Genomic DNA, 21,033 nt, shown 5'->3' with positions numbered 1-21,033 from the left:
TTTGCTGTGCAGATTGTGTTGCCGCCCCACTTGGAGCGAATCCGAGAGAAGCTGGCTGAGAATATTCATGAGCTGTGGGCTGTCACTCGCATCGAGCAGGGATGGACCTATGGAACGGTGAGAACGATGACAGCACTCCAACCAGAAACAACCTGCAGAGAAGTATTGATTCAGCAGCTTCACATTTGGCACATTTATCCTGGCCAAAGTTGTGCAAAATGAAAACTCTGAAAGCCAAACTGAAAAACTCAGATACTTTATTTAGAGGTTGATCAACTTCAGCATTTATGTCCTCAACTCATATGAGTCCTAAAGCTCCAAACATCTATCTTTTTGTGCAACAATACAGTGAATCCAGCAGTACTTCCAACACAATGTCTCCCAGTAAAAAGCTGGAAGCATCGTGGCTTCTTCTGCACCTGTAACTCATTGAATTTTACAGCTACAGTTTTCAAACTTTTATATAAAATACCCACATTTTATTACAACAAATGGCACCAATTCAACAAGAAAATCCCAGACCTCATTTGGTAAAAACAAATAAATGGTGGTCCTTTGTTACAACCTACCCCTCTACCAGCATGGCTTTATTGACTAGTTGGGATCTTTGTTCAGGGGACACATGGAAATAACTAAAAACAAGAACATTTCACAATGCAAGGTATGTCTCAAGAACATCATGGACTGGAGATTCAGATTATTTGTTAAAGGAAGCCATCAGTCTGGAAAAAACCCCATATTAAACAGAGGAGAGATCACATATCTAACACATGTACTCCAGTGTTATTCTCCTCTCCAGGCGGTTTGACAACTATTCACACCTCAAACAAATGACCAAAACATTTGCTTTGCTGGCCAGGTCAGTAAACAACTGACAGTTGACAACGGCTTTGGTTGAATGACATTCACACAGCATAATGATCCCTGAAGGTGTGAATGTCTCAACAACAGCTTAGAAATGTCCCACAGCTTTTTAACCCCGGCTAGTTTCTACAAACCATGTAGATGTGAAAGAAAAGAAGCAACAAACACTGAGATAAATCTGTTTTCTTTCTCATTTTAAGCAACATGTTTCACTTTGATCTTAAATTTACTCTATTCAGCTGAGGGATGACAACAAGAAACTCCACCCTTGCTTGGTGGACTTCCTAAGTCTCCCTGAACCAGAGAGGAACTACAACCTGCAGATGTCTGGAGAGACTCTCAAGTGAGTTCAGAAATGAAGCTAAAGAGATGCCTGTGCTGTTGGACTTGGTTTATGATGTCAACGTTGTCCCACAGGACTCTCCTCGCCTTGGGTTGCCACGTCGGCATGGGGGATGAGAAAGCAGAGGAGAATCTGAAAAAGATCAAGTTGCCTAAGACGTATGGAGGCCAACATATGTGTAGATGTGCAAGCTAGTGTTTAGCATACTTTTGTCTGAAGATGAGCTGTCTGTCCTCCAGCTATGTGATGACCAACGGCTACAAACCCGCACCTCTGGACCTCAGCCACGTCAAACTGACACCCAACCAGAATCAGCTTGTGGAGAAACTGGCGGAGAATGGGCACAATGTTTGGGCGAGGGACCGGGTACGACAAGGATGGACCTACAGCATCGTGCAGGTTTGGAATTATTCTATTCAACATATAAATATATACTTACATGTATGTGGATTTGCACATAGATTGGATTAGTTTGGACCTTTTCCATGTTTTCTTTTGCATGTTTAACACCAAATCGCTGTAATCTGTAATCCCTCCTAGGACATCGTGAACAAGCGAAACCCTCGTCTGGTACCGTACAACCTGCTGGACGAGAGAACAAAGAAAACCAACCGTGACAGTGTTAACAACGCTGTCCGCACCCTCATTGGCTACGGCTACAACATAGAGCCTCCAGACCAGGAGAGCAGTAAGTCGGCCTACCTGATGCGAAGACTGGCTGACTGAATGCAGAGTGTCACGCAGCTTTTCCTTCGCCGTATCTCTGTCTCTGCAGCTGGCCATGGCCTTGAGAACACTCGTGGAGACAAGGTACGAATCTTCAGGGCTGAGAAGTCGTACGCCGTCACCCAGGGGAAGTGGTACTTTGAGTTTGAAGCAGTGACAACAGGAGAGATGAGAGTGGGTTGGGCTCGTCCCAGTGTCCGCGCTGACACCGAACTGGGAGCAGATGAACTAGCCTACGTCTTTAATGGCAATAAGGTCAGTCACATTGCATGGACACACCAGTTTAATCACAGTTAAACTGGGAAAATTATAATCCATCAGGAGTAATTCACTCTGCACTGCTTGTCAAACTGTTGGTAAAGTATGATATGTATCATTGCAATGCTCCAATATTCAGATAGTCAGGACTGCAGACAGACCAGAATCCGTACCCTGCTTTAGCCCAGTCACACTGCTGTAGGGTCTGCAGAAGGACGGTTTTCATTGGCTTGAAAAAAATTAAAAAAAACATTAAACTATGGAAACTATTTGGACTTGTAGACAGCAGATGTTGCTGTAAAATCTCAGTAAACTTTCTTTATTAATGTTTAATTAATAACAGATTCCTGATCCGACCCCAGACCACTGCAGATCCCCGATCTGACCCTGTACCACCACAGATTCTTGATCCGACCCTGTACCACCACAGAACCCTGATCCAACCCTAGACCACCACAGGTCCCTGATGTGACCCCAGACTACTACAGAACCCTGATCTGACCCTGTACCACCACAGATTCTTGATCCGACCCTGTACCACCACAGAACCCTGATCCAACCCTAGACCACCACAGGTCCCTGATGTGACCCCAGACTACTACAGAACCCTGATCTGACCCTGTACCATCACAGACCCCTGATCCTACCCTGTACCACCACAGATTCTTGATCCGACCCTGTACCACCACAAAACCCTGTTCCGACCCTGTACCATCACATGTAACTGTAACTGATCCGACCCCAGACCACTGCAGAACCATGATCAAACCCCAAATGGACACACATTGTTTTTAAAGTTTGATATTTTTTCACACATTTGGTGACAAACTGCACATTTAGAGACTCATCCTTTCATTCATGCTGCTTTATTAGCAAATGATAACATTAGATAATGTTTATATCACCTGTCTGAAACAGCGTCGCCCAACAACCCCATCACGACCTTATTTTGGATTCTAGGACTGAAATTGACTAAACTAACTTGAAAGTTTGCTATGATATGCAGCCTGTCCAGCCTGTACAGTCTTCCCTGACTTCCAGACTGTTTTCTGCTTTGGCTGACATTTGAAACTGTATTGTATCTGCTTTTGTAACTCTCTCCAGGCTCAAAGATGGCACATTGGCAATGAACCATTTGGCCGGCAGTGGCAGTCTGGTGACGTTGTCGGCTGCATGATCGACCTGACTGAGATGAACATCATGTTCACGCTTAACGGGGAAATGCTCATCAGTGATTCAGGCTCAGAGATGGCTTTCAAAGACATAGAAATTGGAGAAGGTGAGTTTTATTTGTTCAGATTTTGTGTTTTTTGTTTCATAGCGGAATTTACAGTAAAACCTGTTTGTATATTTAGTTGCAGCTTTCTCAAAAAAAGCCATTTTTCTTGGTTTTACTCGTCAGGTTTTATCCCGGTGTGCGCTCTGGGCCTGTCTCAGGTCGGGAGGATCAATGTGGGTCAGAATGTCAGCAGCCTGCGATATTTCGCCATCTGTGGTCTGCAGGAGGGATTCGAACCTTTTGCGATCAACATGAAGCGAGACATCACCATGTGGTTCAGTAAGAGTTTGCCCCAGTTTGTGCCGGTGCCCACCGACCACAATCACATTGAGGTAACTACTCAGAAATACGTTTAACTCTTTCATGCATGAATTATTAACAAAACAATGAAACATTTTAAATCCAGTATTTTACCTTTAAAGACATGCAATGATACTTTTCTGTTTATTCATGATATTTAAAATTTACCATGATTTATGATTTATTTTAATGTAGTCTATAAAATATTTATAAAATAATATATAATCATAATTATATTTTAATGAAATATAGCTGTATCATTTTATTTTCTTCTTTCTTATAAACTTGTGTAATTACATTATGTTTAATTATATCATATATTTATTTATTCCACAGTGAGTAGAAACACACAGGATGACTCACTAACATCCACTGAAGTGGTTTATTTATAAAAATACCATCTTTATAAATGAATATGCAAGAAAAAAGCTTGTGTCCACTATAGGACCACTATGCATGAAAGGGTTAATGTTTGAAGTTAATCAACCACTTATTGATTCAACATTTTGTCCCGCAGGTGTCCCGCGTGGATGGGACGGTGGACAGCGCCCCCTGTCTGAAGGTGACCCATAAGACCTTCGGGTCACAGAACGCCAACACCGACATGATGTTTCTCAGACTCAGCATGCCCGTCCAGTTCCATGAGACCTTTAAAATCCCAGCTGGCACCACCCCTCTGACCCGCGCCCTCACCATTCCCGAAGAAGAGGTGGTTGTGGTGGAACCCGACTCGGAGTTTGAGGTCCTGAAGAAGTCGGCCAGCCGTAAGGAACAGGAGGAGGAAAAGAAGGAGCCGTCTGTGGCGAAGGAGCTCTCGGTGGAAAACGAGAAGGACGCAGCTTCAGAGAAGGGAAAGAAAAAAGGGTACGTTTGCTAAAAATCTTCCTGTTATGTTTAGTCGCGACTTGACTTCATGATTGTTTTCATTTCTACGGAAAACAGCTTCTTCTCCAAAGCCAAGAAGGCCGCCATGACTCCTCTTGCTCCTCCTCCTGCCCCGCCGATGGTCCCTCGCTTGGTGGAAGATGTGGTCCCTGATGACAGAGATGATCCTGAGATCATCCTCAACACCACCACTGTAAGGCAACACATCATGTTTAACGCTTCATACTGATGGACAAGCCAGAGTTTCTGCTTCATGATTGATCCAGATCTTTACTTTTCTGTCTTCAGTACTTCTACTCTGTGAGGATCTTTGCTGGCCAGGAGCCATCGGCGGTGTGGGTTGGCTGGGTGACCCCCGATTACCACCAGTTTGATCCAAACTTTGACCTGTCCAAGGTGCGCAATGTCACACTTACTGTGGGAGACGACAGAGGCAACATACACGACAGGTCAGTGTTTCCTTTCCTCTGTCCACAGCAACAACAACCACCCCAATATGCTGATATGCTGCGTATTTTAAATTTAGTTTATCTTGATGGGCTGGCAGAGGTTGCTCTGACACAAACTAATTTAATTGGCCAGTTATGCATGATATTAGCCGGCCAATCACTGCCCACATGATGGATGCAGATGTGCTGTGGGAATTGATACTTACATGAAAAGTTTGGGATCACTTTCTCCTTGGATTTAATGGGAAAGCGACGCCAAACATCTGATTTTTGTTTATCCGCCACGCGGTGTATTCTGACTGAAAGTAGTTCACCACAAATTCTAAAGCATTCACAACAAAAAACCCCAGAAATGAATAAGTTAGAAATATCGCTAGTTGTTAGAATTCTGATTAATCCTTTTAGAGACAGACTCAGTGTTTATATTACATTTTGTTTTAGAATTAAACAGGTTTTTCTGTGAATAAACAATCCGGTGTTTTCAGCATGAATTCAACTCAATCTGTTGGTTTCCTTATATAGGCTATTATAAATTGGCTTTCATTATGTTTTTTTTCCTCTGTCTTTAAAGCATCTTGAGATGGCATTACCGTGGTTTGACACTATATAAATAAAGTTGGATTGAATTGAACTGAATTGAATGACACTTATTTTCAGGTTTCATCACATCAGCCAACAAATTCCTATTTAGTTGTAATTTATAATCCACTGAGAAGATTTTCTATGACACATTATGAGCTGATAGGTGCCTGAAGACTCCCCTAAGCTCTGATCAGTATTTTTTAATCAATCATGATATAAAATCCCGTTGATACAGGAGTGTTTGTTGATCATTTGCAGCATGAAGCACAGTAACTGTTACATGGTGTGGGGAGGGGACCTGGTCAGCAACCAGCAGACTCGTTTCAGCCAGGAGGACATGGTGGTGGGCTGCCTGGTCGACCTGGCAACTGGTCTGATGACCTTTACAGCCAATGGGAAGGAGATCAACACCTTCTACCAGGTTAGCGAAGCATGTGTTTTGTTTTTAGACGCAGCTTTGCATCGGTCAGGATGAGGTGTGTTACTATGGAGGAATTCTGTTTTTTCAGGTTGAGCCCAACACCAAGCTGTTTCCTGCAGTCTTCATTCAGCCCACCAGTCAGAACATGGTCCAGCTCGAACTGGGAAAACTCAAGGTTATCAGTTTACTTCCTGTTCAGATCACCATGGCAACAGGGATTACGCTTTCAGTGGTAGCCTGTCTGAATCAGTCACCAATTAAACCTTTAATTATTTAATTCTGAATCCAGTTAAATGTTTAAAGCAGATGAAACATCTGATTTAATGGTCTAATGTCAACATGGATTTCCTGACTACCTTAATATTTCATCATGAACATCCCATCCTCTGTCTCTCTTATATCAGAACATCATGCCCATCTCAGCAGCCATGTTCCGCAGTGAACGCAACAATCCAGTTCCCCAGTGCCCTCCCAGGCTGGACGTCCAGATGCTGACTCCGGTTATCTGGAGCCGCATGCCCAATCACTTCCTCAACCCGGAGGTGGGAAAAGCGAGCGAGAGGCTGGGCTGGATGGTGGAGTGCACCGAGCCGCTCATCATGATGGCTCTGCACATCCCAGAGGAAAACAGGTCAGACACTGAAATCACCAAACTGCAGCAATGTTTTTACCACATTTTCTTCCACAAAAATTTGTTGTTTTTAACAAATAAAACTTTTTTTTTTTGGCTAAAATTTGGCCTAAAACTTACAGTGTTGACTTGATGTAAAAATGACTGTTGAAACTCATCTTCACCACAAAGAGCTTGCCGTAGTCCAGGAAGGGTTTTTGTATTAAAAAGTTAGTACTTCCTGTAATCCTCGTTCAGACCAACAGCTTGCCAACAACGCAACACCTGCCCTCGCCACAACTGAGGCGAAAGTGCTGAAAGTCACCTGGATTTGGCCCTGTCTTGACATGTCTGCTATCTGCTGTCTGATGACAGCCTGGATGATCTGCCTCTTTTCTCAAAGGTCCTCCTGAGCCCATGTCACCATCGGTTAATGTGTCGTGACTTTTCCTGCCGGTGGACTTAAAGGTCAGACCATCGAGCAGGGGTTTCTATTTTTGGCCTCTCCACAATAGGATTTCACCAGACTCCCTGAAGCGTTTGTGACGTTCTGCACTGTAGAGGCCAAAAACTAGATGGATGAGCCACAACTTTTATACCCAGCCCTGACACCCTCACCTGTCTCCTGACTGGACACTCCTCCTGACCACTTTTAATGAAAGACTGAATTTTTTTTTATCAACTTTATCGAGTGAAATGTGACTTCAAATTAAAATTAAGTTATTTTTTCTTTATACGGTGAAGTTTAGAGACTCATCGTCTTTCTGCTAAAGATAAAAAAACACAAACAAACATTTGAAAGACATTTTAAAAACCGTTTTAAAGTATGTATAAGTATATTTACCATGTTCTCAATGAGCTTGAACTTTATTTCAGGTGTATTGACATCCTGGAGCTGTCAGAGCGGCAGGATCTGATGAAGTTCCACTATCACACGCTCATGCTGTACTGTGCCGTCTGCGCACTCGGCAACAACCGAGTCGCTCATGCTCTGTGCAGCCATGTGGACGAGTCCCAGCTTTTCTACGCCATCGAGAACACCTACCTACCCGGACCTCTCCGCAGCGGCTACTACGACCTGCTCATCAGCATCCACCTGGAGTCAGCCAAACGGGCGTGCCTGGGCACCAACAGGGAGTTTATCGTACCCATGACAGAGGAGACGCTCAGCATCCACCTCTATCCAGATTCAAAGAAGGCTCATTCGCTGCCTGGAGTCGGCCTCACCACCTGCTTACGGCCAAAGCTGCATTTCTCCTCCATTAACTTTGTTGGCACCGACCCTGATTTATACACCCTGAGTCCCATCTTCCCGCTTCAGGTAAACGGAAGTTCTAGTTTATGTCGGAGCAAAGATGGAGAGAACTCTTTGGCTTTGATCGGTCTTTGTTTTGTGTATTCAGGAGCTGAAAACCCGAGCCATCAGCATGCTGACAGAAGCCGTGCTGGATGGAAGCCAAGCCATGCGGGACCCGGTGGGAGGCAGCGTGGAGTTCCACTTCGTCCCCATCCTGAAGCTCATCAGCACGCTGCTCATCATGGGCATCTTCAACGACGACGACAGCAAGCACATCCTCAAGATGATCGACCCCAACGTGTTCAGCGGGAAGGAGGAGGAGGAGGAGGAAGGAGAAAAAGCTGAGGAAGGGGAAGCCGCCGAAGGAGAAGGCAAGGAGGAGGAGGAAGATGCCGAGGAGGCTGAGCTTGAAGATGAGGGCGTCGGTGATGAGGAAGAGCTGACAGAGCTGGAGAAAGGAGCGCAGGAGGGGGAGGAAGCTGAGCCCAAGGAGGGAGGGGAAGAGGGGGAGGAGGGACACAAGGAGGAGACCAAAGGGGGTAAGGTGGATGGAGAGAAAGCAGAGGAAGAGAAGGAGGAAGAGGCAGTGGAAGGAGAAGCAAAGGAAGAGGAGGAGGGTCCAGAGGAAGGACTTCTTCAGATGAAGCTGCCTGAGTCCGTCAAGCTGCAGGTCATTATGATGTTTTATTAAAAGGGTGTCAAACATATGGCCCAGGGGCCAAAGCCGGGCCGCCAAGGGGTCCAGTCTGGCCCCTGGGATGGATTTGGTTAAAATCACATGGAAGAAACTGATTTTAGTTTTATTTAAATAACTTTAATTCCTCTTTTAAGTTGCAATTTTTATTTTTATAAATAAATATTTCCAAGGCAGAAGCAAAAATTTGTATATATTTTATTTCTTAACAGATCTGACTTTGGTGAGTTAGTTCAGGTGGTCCAGATCACTACACATTTATGCAAAAGGGTTTGTTACATATAATATGATTTTCAAACGAGATAAAGTATATTTTTAGTTCCAGATTAAATGTTTTTTGATTTTGTCCATTTACTATTTGTAAGCTGTAATGCATGTAAATTGATAAATATGTAATATTTACAATGAATAGAAATGTTTATACAAATATATACACGATAAAATATGCAACTTTAATTCTGTAAAGTTTAAAAAAATTATAGAGAAATTATAACATTTATAAATATAAATATAATTTATAGATATAATGAAATATCATATATATTGCATGGATGCATGTATACAAAAGTTTGGATCATTGGAAATATGGAATAAAAACTATAAAATGATGTAAAAGAGGGAACTGATACTGCACCCATTTTTCTAAAGATACTACTGTTTATAATCTTTTAATGAAGGTAGTTCTGTAAAATTTAAGCATTGTTATAATTTACTTTGTACTAAAATGATCTGAAAATCTGCTCGTTTTCATCGTTTATAGGTTATAATATGATTATTTTACTGATCAGATGGACTTGAGATGAGAATGTGGCTCCTGAATTAAATGTTTTTTCCACCTGTTTTATGTTGACTATCTGTGATTTAACTAGTTGAGGTATTTACATCCTGTTAAACACCTGATGTGTTGCTGTCTCAGATGTGCACCCTCCTGCAGTACTTCTGCGACTGCGAGCTCAGACACCGGGTGGAGGCCATCGTGGCGTACTCCGACAGCTTTGTCCATGACATCCAGAGCAATCAGCGCGTGCGTTACAACCAGCTGATGAGAGCCTTCACCATGTCGGCGGCTGAGACTGCTCGCAAGACCCGCGAGTTCCGCTCACCCCCGCAGGACCAGGTATGACCTGCTGCATACATGATGGGTAATAGTGAGGCTTTAGTCTAGAACAAGCCTTTCTTGGCTTCTACTCTTCTAAGAAGATCCACCAAACATGTAAAGAGTTTGAAGCATTTTCTTGTATCAGAACTGGTTTCTCCGTCTGAAAAACTGCACAAAGTTGCCCAAAGCAGCTTCATATACGGCAGCAAGCGTTTCCGTGTTTCTGTGGGTGCTGCAGGGGTGGTGCAGTTATCAGCTCTCCTACCTCAGCAGCATATTTACATGTTTTCCCTGGTTTCCAACATCAGTGTGCCGTTTTGTTTGTCCAGATTCCAACCTGGATGCAGCCACTGATCCACAACTCTGACCAGTTTCTAATGGGAATTAGGAACATTAGTGGTGATAATGTGACTCAGCTGCTAATATCATGACGTAATACGAAATGAAACACTCGGCATGTGATCCCTCCAAGCTTGTCCATTTATATTTAATCCCACACACCCTGTGATTCACCATGTATCCAAACTTTCTTTTCTTTTCTCTCTTTTCTCTTCACCAACATCGTAGACTTCTCCTCCTCTCCCCATGAGGCTGATAGATTGTCCCAAATGTTTCACTCTGGAACTTTAAAATAATTTTGAAGATGCCATAATAATTTCTGATAATTGGGCTTTTATCTGAAGTTTTAATGCGACACAGTTTACAGACAACTCGGACAACATTTCACGTTGTTTTGTTGGAATAAATCCTCCAGGATGTTCGGATCATTTATGTGGGATTCCTTTCAAGGTTCTGATGTTGACCAACTTTAAACACGGTCCAGAAGATGAAGAGTGTCCGGTTCCCGAGGAGGTGCGGGACACTTTGGGAGAGTTTCATAATGACATTTTACTTCACTGTGGTGAGGAGAATTTTCCGTTTTCATCGTGCTCATTTGATTATTTTCAGATTGGATTTAATTGAATTTAACTTAAATTTTATTGATTTATTTTTATTTTAAGAAATCATTTAATTTATTTTTAAATTAGTTTTAGTTTTTTATTTACATTTTTATTTTCCTATAAAATATTTTTTTGAAAGTACAGGTGGTCCTTGGTTTACCAAAGAGTTCAGTTTCTACGCCGCGGCGTCACCTTATATTCTGTATGAACCGGATTTTAACCCTTAAATACGTACTAAATACCACTTAATAATAATCACTTAATAACTATCTAGATACACATATTATACATTTTATTATTGGAAAAACAGTACAGGCAATTAAAACAGACATTTCAATTAAAATAAAATAAATATACACGCACTGAGGCGTCGTTTCAGCTTCTGCTTCACGCGGTGTAAAAGCTTATACAAAACTTTGTAACTTTGAAACTTTTTTTTTTTTTTAAATTTACATTTATTTAATGAGTGTTGTAAAGTAGAAACAACAAAAGTCAAGAATCGCGTAACCCAAGGACCGCCTGTATTTAATTAGATTTATTTTAAAATTATGTTTAGTTTTTACATTTTTACTTTCTTATAAAATATTTATTTTTAAAGTATTTAATTTAATTTAATTTTTGTGCATTTTTTTTACTATTTGTGTTCATTTATTTATTTATTTTTTTTAACTGAGGTTTTTGTTTTTCTACTTTACATGCAGGTATACATATTGAGGAGGAGGCAGAGGAAGAGGAGGTGGACACTTCTCTGAGGGGTAGACTCCTAAGTCTGGTGGAAAAGGTTAAAACCTTTCGCAAGAAGGAGGAAGAGGAGAAACCAGAAGTTGAGGAAGAACCAAAACCCAGTAAGACTGAATCTGACACAATCTGGATCTAAAAGAAAATAATAACCTTCTTTAATAATTAAATTCCGTTCTTGTTCGTTAAGAAACGACTTTAGTCACCTGTCTTTCTTACCTCCACCAGGCACCCTTCAGGAACTGATCTCCCACACCATGATCCACTGGGCCCAGGAGTCCTTCATCCAGAACCCGGAGCTGGTGCGTCTGATGTTCAGCCTGCTCCACAGACAGTACGACGGGCTCGGCGAGCTGATCCGAGCTCTTCCTAAAGCCTACGCCATCAACGCCGTATCTGTTCAAGACACCATGGACCTGCTGGAGTGTCTGGGACAGATCCGCTCGTTGCTCATCGTCCAGATGGGTCCAGAGGAGGAGCGGCTTATGATCCAGAGCATCGGGTTGGTTTACAGAGGGATTTTCTCTCAGAGGTTACTCCCTCCCATCTGTAGCTGTTGCTCTGGTGCATCACCATGTAATCTCCTGTAACTTTGCTGTTGTAGGAACATCATGAACAACAAGGTGTTCTACCAACACCCCAACCTGATGAGAGCGCTCGGTATGCACGAGACCGTCATGGAGGTGATGGTCAACGTGTTGGGTGGAGGAGGCGACTCTAAGGTATCTTATGCTGTGATTCCAGTCTTGTTCCCTCTAACCTGACAGCTACAGGAGAACCGTGTGAGTAAAAACACATCTGACGCGATCTTTTCCTTCTCCCCAGGAGATCCGATTCCCGCTGATGGTCACCAGCTGCTGTCGTTTCCTGTGTTACTTCTGTCGAATCAGCCGGCAGAACCAGCGAGCCATGTTTGACCATCTGAGCTACCTGCTGCAGAACAGTGGCATCGGCCTGGGTCGGTGTCACCTTCCACCCCCCCCATCAAGCCCATTATTTACATGTCTATCAGATTTTAATCTTATTATCTAGATAATAACCATCCGAGCAGGTCCGTGTACGTCTCTGTGTTTATTTACAAGGACTGACAGCTGTGTTTGATTCCCCCCGCAGGCATGCGTGGCTCCACGCCTCTAGACGTGGCTGCAGCCTCCTGCATCGACAACAATGAGCTGGCCTTGGCTTTGCAGGAGCAGGACCTGGAAATGGTTTGAGCAAATGACAAAAAATCCCCATCAGAAGGAGAAACTGGAGCTCTGATCAGGTCTCCTTCATGCTGATGCAGGTGGTGACATACCTGGCAGGCTGCGGGCTGCAGATGTGTCCCATGCTCCTGTCTAAGGGCTACCCCGACATCGGCTGGAACCCCTGCGGCGGAGAGAGATATCTGGATTTCCTTCGCTTTGCTGTCTTTGTTAACGGTCAGCCAACATTTTCTTCTGATGTATGGTTTGCTTCTGTCTGCTGTGAACAGCAGGACTTTAATCTGCACGCCGTTCCTCTCAGGAGAGAGCGTGGAGGAGAACGCCAACGTTGTGGTACGTCTGCTCATCCGTCGCCCCGAGTGCTTCGGCCCGGCTCTGAGAGGAGAGGGAGGTAACGGTCTGCTGGCCGCCATGGAGGAGGCCATCAAGATCTCCGAGGACCCAGCGAGAGATGGACCGACGGTTAAGAAAGACAGGCGGTTCATGTGAGTGTGTGGGGAGGATCAAACACAAACAGGTTCATTTCTTGGAGCTGTTTCGGCATGTTGTTGATTCCCAGGTTCGGTGGTGAGGAGCAGCATGAAGAGAACCGCGTGCACCTGGGAAACGCCATCATGTCCTTCTACTCAGCACTCATCGATCTGCTGGGTCGCTGCGCCCCGGAGATGCATGTGAGAACATCTTCCACTATTTTCTATAACGTCTATAAAAAAACGTACACTTTATGCTGTCAGGCACCAAGACGGTTCCTCTCACGAGTGTCATAAAAATTAAAAATATATATGAACTTTTTTCACATCAGATCTTTTCAGCAACTTCAGATCTAACCGTAGATATAAAAATACAATTTAATAATTATGTCGTTAAGCTTTTATTCTCTTTTTACAACAAGAAATCCTGATTTCTTGTGTTTGTAGTGGGATTTAATAGAAGCAAATGGAGCCCAGGGTAAAAGCTGACATCATGCTTGTCTCTAATTTGATATAAAATTAAATTAAAAGGATCATTTTAAATAAAATAATAGAAAAATTGAGGTCAAGTTTCATACAATTAGACTTTACCTGGAAATCAAGAATAAGAAACATGAAATAAACGATAAAAAATAGACATTTATTGAGGTGTTGCCTTGCGAGTTAAGTTGCACATTTAGTTATATTATTAAATCCTCACCACATTAGCCACACTGCATCATGTTGTCTTAAGCAATAAATAATTATTATTTTTCATACGGGTTATTTAAATAAGTACAATAAAAGTCCTCCGTGGTTCTTTTACTGCTGTGAAATTCCAGACACCAAGTGGTCGAGTCAGATTTGGACTGCAGTTTCTACAACATGCTGATATTTTTAAGGGTCTTATATTTTCTTTCTTTTCGGACAGGGGGTGACAAAAAAGCGTGGCAAAGTAAATGTGACATTAAAAATCAAAATGAAGGAAAAAAGGCTCTAATATGAGGAAATAAGGATCTAATTATTACATGTAATGAGTTTGTTTGGTGTAAATAAAAAGCAAACATCCAGCAATATTTTTGTCACAATCAGCTGTTTATTTAGATGATCCTGCATTATTTATTATATATTATTTAAATCTCTGCTGCACAATTACTTCATTTCTAATGTGAAAAAGTCCCAAGTCTTATCAGCCATTAACGTTGCCCGGTCGTCACATCTGGTGCGATCACGTCTTCGTCATCCTGATGAATGAGGAGCAGCTAGCAGGCAGCTGGCGAGACGATGCTGGGTGGGAGACAGCAGACAGACGGGTGATTCGCTGAGCCCGAGGAGGAAGTCATCCTCCTTTAGTTTTATTTGTAGCTGATGTTGTACTTATTCATTGTTGTTCAACTGCTTTTATACTCTTTTACGTGCACGTAGTACATGTTAGTTAGACTGCAGAATTAATGTTCTGGCAGAACTGCATTGGCAGAACGGTGTGTTTACAACTTCAAGCTTACATAACATCAGTTGTCTCTGGACCTGAAGGACTGATCCTTCTCTTCAGCATCAGACACATGCAGACTTCATGGCTGTGTCTGGTTGTAATAAATGTCTGTTAACAGACTTGGTCCAGGTTGTTAGAGCTTAAAAAAGCCTGTAAATCGTAGCTCCCCTGTTGATTCAGACACGCAGACACCTCCTGGTATCTGCGTCTGACTTCCAGCTGGTATTTGTAACAGAAATCTGTTACAAATCTACTTTTTCAGCCCAGTTGGGAAAGTAGAGCAGCTTTTAAGATTTCTTCTTCTGAAGCAGCCGTCCTCTCAGATATAAACGATGGGGATAAAATTCTGTTTTTTCCATCTCCAGCTGATCCAAGCAGGTAAAGGCGAAGCTCTGAGAATCAGGGCTATTCTGAGGTCCCTGGTGCCCATAGAGGATCTGGTGGGAGTTATCAGCCTGCCTGTGCAGATTCCCGCCTACGGCAAAGGTTAGGGACACAGTTGCAATCATATATTTACTGATATTTTTTCTATTTATTCCTTTTCCTCTTTCATAAATGATTTTGTTTCCAAACCACAGATAGTCAGATTATTGAGCCAAAGATGTCCGCCAGCTTTGTGCCCGACCACAAAGCTTCCATGGTGCTGTTCCTTGACAGAGTGTACGGCATCGACAACCAGGACTTCCTGCTCCATGTGCTGGAGGTCGGCTTCCTGCCGGACATGAGAGCTGCAGCTTCTCTGGACACAGTGAGTAGTAAAAGACACAGATGCGTATCGGTAACGAGACAGTTTTACTGCAGTTTCGCTGAGATTTTTCTGTCCCGTCTGAGCTCAGGTGTCATTCAGTACGACGGAGATGGCCTTGGCTTTGAACCGCTACCTCTGCTCAGCTGTTTTGCCTCTACTCACCAAGTGTGCCCCGCTGTTCGCTGGCACGGACCACCGAGCCATCATGATCGACTCCATGCTTCACACCATTTACCGGCTGTCCCGAGGCCGAGCCCTCACCAAGGCCCAGAGGGACGTCATTGAGGAGTGCCTCATGTCGCTCTGCAAGTCAGTATCAAACACAAAATCCTCTTTTTGGCAAACTGGAACAAAGACGGCTGATTGACAGCGTGTTGCTCCTGAATGATGTGCACAGGTACCTCAGACCCTCAATGCTGCAGCATCTGCTCAGACGGCTGGTGTTTGATGTTCCCATCCTCAATGAATACGCAAAGATGCCTCTCAAGGTGTGTCTGATCTGTTTCTACAACTGATGCTGATACGTCTAGATGTTACCAGGAGAGCTTACCTGTGAGCCTCTTTGCCTTTCAGCTGTTGACCAATCACTACGAGCGCTGCTGGAAGTACTACTGCCTGCCGAATGGATGGGCGAACTTTGGAGTGACCTCCGAGGAGGAGCTGCATTTGTCTCGGAAACTCTTTTGGGGAATCTTTGAATCGTTGGCTCACAAGGTGAGAGATGAGTTTCACAGTGTTCCTACTGTCCAAAGAACGATTCACACAAAACAGTTTTAACTCGTTTCTCTCGATTCAAACTGTAGAAATTTGATGCAGAGCTTTTCAAGATCGCCATGCCTTGCCTGTGTGCTATAGCGGGAGCCATCCCTCCTGACTACGTAGACGCTACATTCTCTTCTCACACCGAGAAAAAAGCCTCGGTGGATGCTGAAGGCAACTTTGATCCCAAACCAGTGGAGACCACCAAGTGAGTTCTGAGAGGAAGTCTGTCCTGTCCAGGAACATGATGATTCAAATGACAGGGGAGTCTAGGGGAGCTTGTTGATCTGCCAATGGAAATATATATATATATATATATATATATATATATATATATATATATATATATATATATATATATATATATATATATATATATATATATATGTATGTATGTATGTATATATATATATATGTATATATATATGTATGTATGTATATATATATATATGTATATATATATGTATGTATGTATATATATATATATGTATATATATATGTATGTATGTATATATATATATATGTATATATATATGTATGTATGTATATATATATATATGTATATATATATGTATGTATGTATATATATATATGTATGTATATATATATATATGTATGTATATATATATATGTATGTATATATATATATATATATATATATATGTATGTATATATATATGTATGTATATATATATATATATATATATATATATATATATATATATATATATAGATATGACAGTGCACGTCTCTCCTAAAAGCTCAGTTGTAATTCACGCCATGAAGAGTGTAATACATAATAACACATTTATTAAACAAAGTTAAATTTGGTTGTTTTTCTCTCATAGCACCATCATCCCAGAGAGACTGGATCCCTTCATCAACAAGTACGCAGAGCACACTCATGATAAATGGGCTTTTGAAAAGGTCAGTCATAAAAAAAATGCAGCTTCAAGCAGGAAATCTTTATTATTTAAAATGATTGCTTCAATGTTTATTATATATTTCAGATTCAGAACAACTGGACCTACGGAGAGGTCCTAGATGAGAACGCAAAGACTCACCCAATGCTGCGACCGTACAAAACCTTCTCAGAGAAGGTTTGTTTGTCTCCTTCACCTCCTGATAACCTGGACAGGTCTTCTAAACGATGCCTCTTAAATCTTTTTTCTTAATAAATAAGCCTATTGTCTCTTGATTCTCAGGACAAAGAGATCTACCGTTGGCCCATTAAAGAATCCATCAAAGCCATGCTGGCATGGGAGTGGACCCTGGAGAAAGCGAGGGATGGAGAGGGAGAGGTGGAGAAGAAGGCTGCAACTCGCAAGATCTCCCAAACTGCTCAGGTTCGAGAAGAAGGAGAAGTGGTGAAAGTCAGACCCGGGCGCTCTCAACTAGAAATAAATAAAAACGTCTTTATACACAATCAGTTCCTTCCTTCCACCCATCCGTCCATCCTCTACTGCAGTCAGGTCACCGTGGAAGGTCAAACAGACGTCCCTCTCCCAGGCCTCGTCTTCCAGCTCTTCCAGCCGAATCCTGACACATTCAGGCATTCTGGGAGGCGTATCCTGGATCCTCTACAGGGTCCCATCACAGCGGGACATGCATGGAGCCCCTCCCCAGAGAGGCATTCTGGGAGGCGTATCCTGGATCCTCTACAGGGTCCCATCACAGCGGGACATGCATGGAGCCCCTCCCCAGAGAGGCATTTAGGAGGCGTCCTAACCAGCTGCTTGAGCCACCTCGTCTGGCTCCACTGGGTGTGGAGGAGAAGCAGTTCTATCTGAGCTCCTCCTGGACGACCCAGCTTCTCACCGTTTCTCTAGAGGAGAACCCCAACCTCCTGCAGAGGAAACTCCATCATCTCATTCTTTCAGTCACTTCCCACAGCTCCAGACCGTAGATAAGTCCACATCACTGCAGATGCTGCACCGATCCACCTGACAGTCTCCTGTTCCACCCAGAAGCTTAGACTCCCCCACATGGATGGATGGGCGGACGGATGGATGGACGAATGGAGGATGGATGGATAATGCATGGATGGAGGATGGATGGATGGATGGATGGATTGATGGATGGATGATGGATGAATGAGTGGATGGATGGATGGATAGGTGGATGGATGGATGGATAGATGAATGGATTATGGATGGATGATGGATGGATGAATGGATGGGTGGATGGACGGACGGATGGATGGATAGATGGATGATGGATGGATGGGTGGATGGACGGACGGATGGATGGATAGATGGATGATGGATGGATGGGTGGATGGACGGACGGATGGTTAGATGGATGATGGATGGATGGGTGGATGGATTGATGGATGGCTTGATGGATGGATGATGGATGAATGAGTGGATGGATGGATGATAGATGGATGGATGGATGGATTGATGGATGATTGGATGGACAGATGGATGGATGAATGGATGGATAGATGGATGGATGAATGGATAGATGAATGGATTATGGATGGATGGATAGATGAATGGATTATGGATGGATGATGGATGGATGAATGGACGGACGGATGGATGGATAGATGGATGATGGATGGATGGGTGGATGGACGGACGGACGGATGGATGGATAGATGGATGATGGATGGATGGATGGATGGATAGATGGATGGTAGGACGGATGGATGGATGGATGATGGATGAATGAGTGGATGGATAGATGGATAGATGGATGGATGGATGGATAGATGAATGGATTATGGATGGATGATGGATGGATGAATGGATGGGTGGATGGACGGACGGATGGATGGATAGATGGATGATGGATGGATGGATGGATAGATGGATGATGGATGATGGATGGATGGATGGATGGATGGATGGACGGATGGATGGACGGACGGACGGATGGATGGATAGATGGATGGATAGGTGGATGATGGATGGATGGTTGGACGGATGGATGGATGGATGGATGGATAGATGGATAATGGATGGATGGATGGATAGATGGATGATGGATGGATGGATGGATAGATGGATGGATGGATGGATGGACGGATGGTTGGACGGACGGACGGATGGATGGATAGATGGATGATGGATGGATGGTTGGACAGACGGATGGATGGATGGATGGATAGATGGATAATGGATGGATGGATGGATAGATGGATGATGGATGGATGGATGGATAGATGGATGGATGGATGGATGGACGGATGGTTGGACGGACGGACGGACGGATGGATGGATGGATAGATGGATGGATGGATGGATGGATGGATGGACGGATGGTTGGACGGACGGACGGATAGATGGATGGATAGATGGATGATGGATGGATGGTTGGACAGACGGATGGATGGATGGATGGATGGATAGATGGATAATGGATGGATAGATGGATGATGGATAGATGGATGATGGATGGATGGTTGGACAGACGGATGGATGGATGGATGGATAGATGGATAATGGATGGATGGATGGATAATGGATGGATGGCTGGATAGATGGATGATGGATGGATGGATGGACGGATGGTTGGACGGACGGACGGATGGATGGATGGATGGACGGATGGTTGGACGGACGGACGGATGGATGGATGGATAGATGGATGGATGACTGATTTATGACCAACGACCACCACCGTTATGAAACTCTGTCCATTTAAGCGATGAGCAGAATGGGGACAAAGAGCGGCCTCACCAACATGTTTGAGTCCAAACCTCACCGGAAACTGATCTGTGTTGCTTCAGGGGATGGACAATCAGTTCTAAAGGCGTGTATGATAGATGGATCATGCTTATGTGTTTACAAATAGTTTTTGTTTCTGTCTTCAGGCCACTTATGATCCCAGTCACGGCTACAACCCTCAGCCAGTAGACATCACTGGGATGGCCCTGTCCAGAGAGCTGCAGGTATGTTTGTTCTGACCGTATGTAACCTGTAGGAACCATTTCTGCTTTAACATGTAGGAAACTGGTCATATTCATTTTCCTACCCTCCATTGCAGTCTATGGCCGAGCAGCTGGCAGAAAACTACCACAACACCTGGGGCAGGAAGAAGAAGCTGGAGCTACAAGCCAAAGGTTAGAGCTGATTCTGTTCAAATGCTGGTTTGGACCTTGGTCTTCATCACCATTCAGCCTTTTGATGAAACAAATAAAACGCATTGTGCTCTTGAAAAGGTGGAGGCACCCATCCATTGCTCGTGCCGTATGACACCCTGACTGCTAAGGAGAAGGCTCGGGACAGGGAGAAAGCCCAGGACCTGCTCAAGTTCCTCCAGCTCAACGGATATGCTGTGACCAGGTCAGCCAGATGTCTTCCTTTTCACCCTCTGAGAGTCCTGTTGATGCTCCTCCGCTTGCTTCTCTGACTTATAATTCAACTGGTTTCCCTCCACAGGGGTCTAAAGGACATGGAGCAGGACATTTCTTCCATCGAGAAGCGCTTTGCGTACGGATTCCTTCAGAAGCTCCTCAAATGGATGGACATTGCTCAGGAATTCATCGCTCATCTTGGTACTGAGGTCTCCCATGTTTATCATGATGGCAGCGCTCGACAGATCCAAAGTCATTTCTGTTCGTTTCCACAGAGGCTGTTGTTAGCAGTGGTCGGGTGGAGAAGTCTCCACATGAGCAGGAGATCAAATTCTTTGCCAAGGTGAGCTAAGACAGGTCGGATCGCAGCGAGAGCTCAGCTTTCCTCCAGAATGGTGTTAAACACATTGGTCTTTTGTTCGTCAGTCTGTTTACCGAAGCATTTTGCCTCGTCTTGCGTAGATCCTCCTGCCGCTGGTAAATCAGTACTTCAAGAACCACTGCTTGTACTTCCTCTCCACTCCTGCCAAAGTTCTGGGTAGCGGAGCCCTTTCCTCCAACAAGGAGAAGGAGATGATTGCCAGGTATGTT

At 43.6% G+C, this 21,033-nt stretch overlaps 1 protein-coding gene across 8 annotated transcripts in view; it reads left to right on the top strand.

The window, feature by feature from the left end:
- ryr1b (ryanodine receptor 1b (skeletal)) overlaps positions 1-21,033 on the top strand; it is a 114,662-nt gene that overhangs the window by 23,534 nt on the left and 70,095 nt on the right. For all 8 annotated transcript variants that reach the window (XM_079246623.1, XM_079246621.1, XM_079246624.1 and 5 more), the window contains exons 21-61: positions 13-117; positions 1,104-1,207; positions 1,282-1,365; positions 1,447-1,606; positions 1,748-1,895; positions 1,983-2,188; positions 3,296-3,470; positions 3,594-3,802; positions 4,288-4,634; positions 4,713-4,848; positions 4,944-5,104; positions 5,945-6,107; positions 6,196-6,282; positions 6,512-6,738; positions 7,594-8,038; positions 8,121-8,684; positions 9,625-9,825; positions 10,597-10,708; positions 11,450-11,593; positions 11,715-11,988; positions 12,091-12,208; positions 12,312-12,444; positions 12,600-12,694; positions 12,772-12,907; positions 12,993-13,176; positions 13,251-13,362; positions 14,998-15,118; positions 15,211-15,380; positions 15,469-15,689; positions 15,778-15,868; positions 15,954-16,094; positions 16,184-16,347; positions 16,988-17,066; positions 17,150-17,239; positions 17,345-17,485; positions 19,960-20,037; positions 20,133-20,208; positions 20,308-20,431; positions 20,528-20,643; positions 20,718-20,785; positions 20,905-21,026. In XM_079246623.1, the coding sequence (XP_079102749.1) occupies positions 13-117; positions 1,104-1,207; positions 1,282-1,365; positions 1,447-1,606; positions 1,748-1,895; positions 1,983-2,188; positions 3,296-3,470; positions 3,594-3,802; positions 4,288-4,634; positions 4,713-4,848; positions 4,944-5,104; positions 5,945-6,107; positions 6,196-6,282; positions 6,512-6,738; positions 7,594-8,038; positions 8,121-8,684; positions 9,625-9,825; positions 10,597-10,708; positions 11,450-11,593; positions 11,715-11,988; positions 12,091-12,208; positions 12,312-12,444; positions 12,600-12,694; positions 12,772-12,907; positions 12,993-13,176; positions 13,251-13,362; positions 14,998-15,118; positions 15,211-15,380; positions 15,469-15,689; positions 15,778-15,868; positions 15,954-16,094; positions 16,184-16,347; positions 16,988-17,066; positions 17,150-17,239; positions 17,345-17,485; positions 19,960-20,037; positions 20,133-20,208; positions 20,308-20,431; positions 20,528-20,643; positions 20,718-20,785; positions 20,905-21,026 (6,632 nt within the window). The remainder of the gene's footprint in view (positions 1-12; positions 118-1,103; positions 1,208-1,281; positions 1,366-1,446; positions 1,607-1,747; positions 1,896-1,982; positions 2,189-3,295; positions 3,471-3,593; positions 3,803-4,287; positions 4,635-4,712; positions 4,849-4,943; positions 5,105-5,944; positions 6,108-6,195; positions 6,283-6,511; positions 6,739-7,593; positions 8,039-8,120; positions 8,685-9,624; positions 9,826-10,596; positions 10,709-11,449; positions 11,594-11,714; positions 11,989-12,090; positions 12,209-12,311; positions 12,445-12,599; positions 12,695-12,771; positions 12,908-12,992; positions 13,177-13,250; positions 13,363-14,997; positions 15,119-15,210; positions 15,381-15,468; positions 15,690-15,777; positions 15,869-15,953; positions 16,095-16,183; positions 16,348-16,987; positions 17,067-17,149; positions 17,240-17,344; positions 17,486-19,959; positions 20,038-20,132; positions 20,209-20,307; positions 20,432-20,527; positions 20,644-20,717; positions 20,786-20,904; positions 21,027-21,033) is intronic.

Source organism: Telmatherina bonti (assembly GCF_933228915.1).
Source record: "Telmatherina bonti genome assembly, chromosome: 9".
NCBI lineage: Eukaryota > Metazoa > Chordata > Actinopteri > Atheriniformes > Telmatherinidae > Telmatherina > Telmatherina bonti.
Note: the sequence above shows the minus strand (reverse complement) of the source record. Positions and strands in the feature narration are given on the sequence as shown.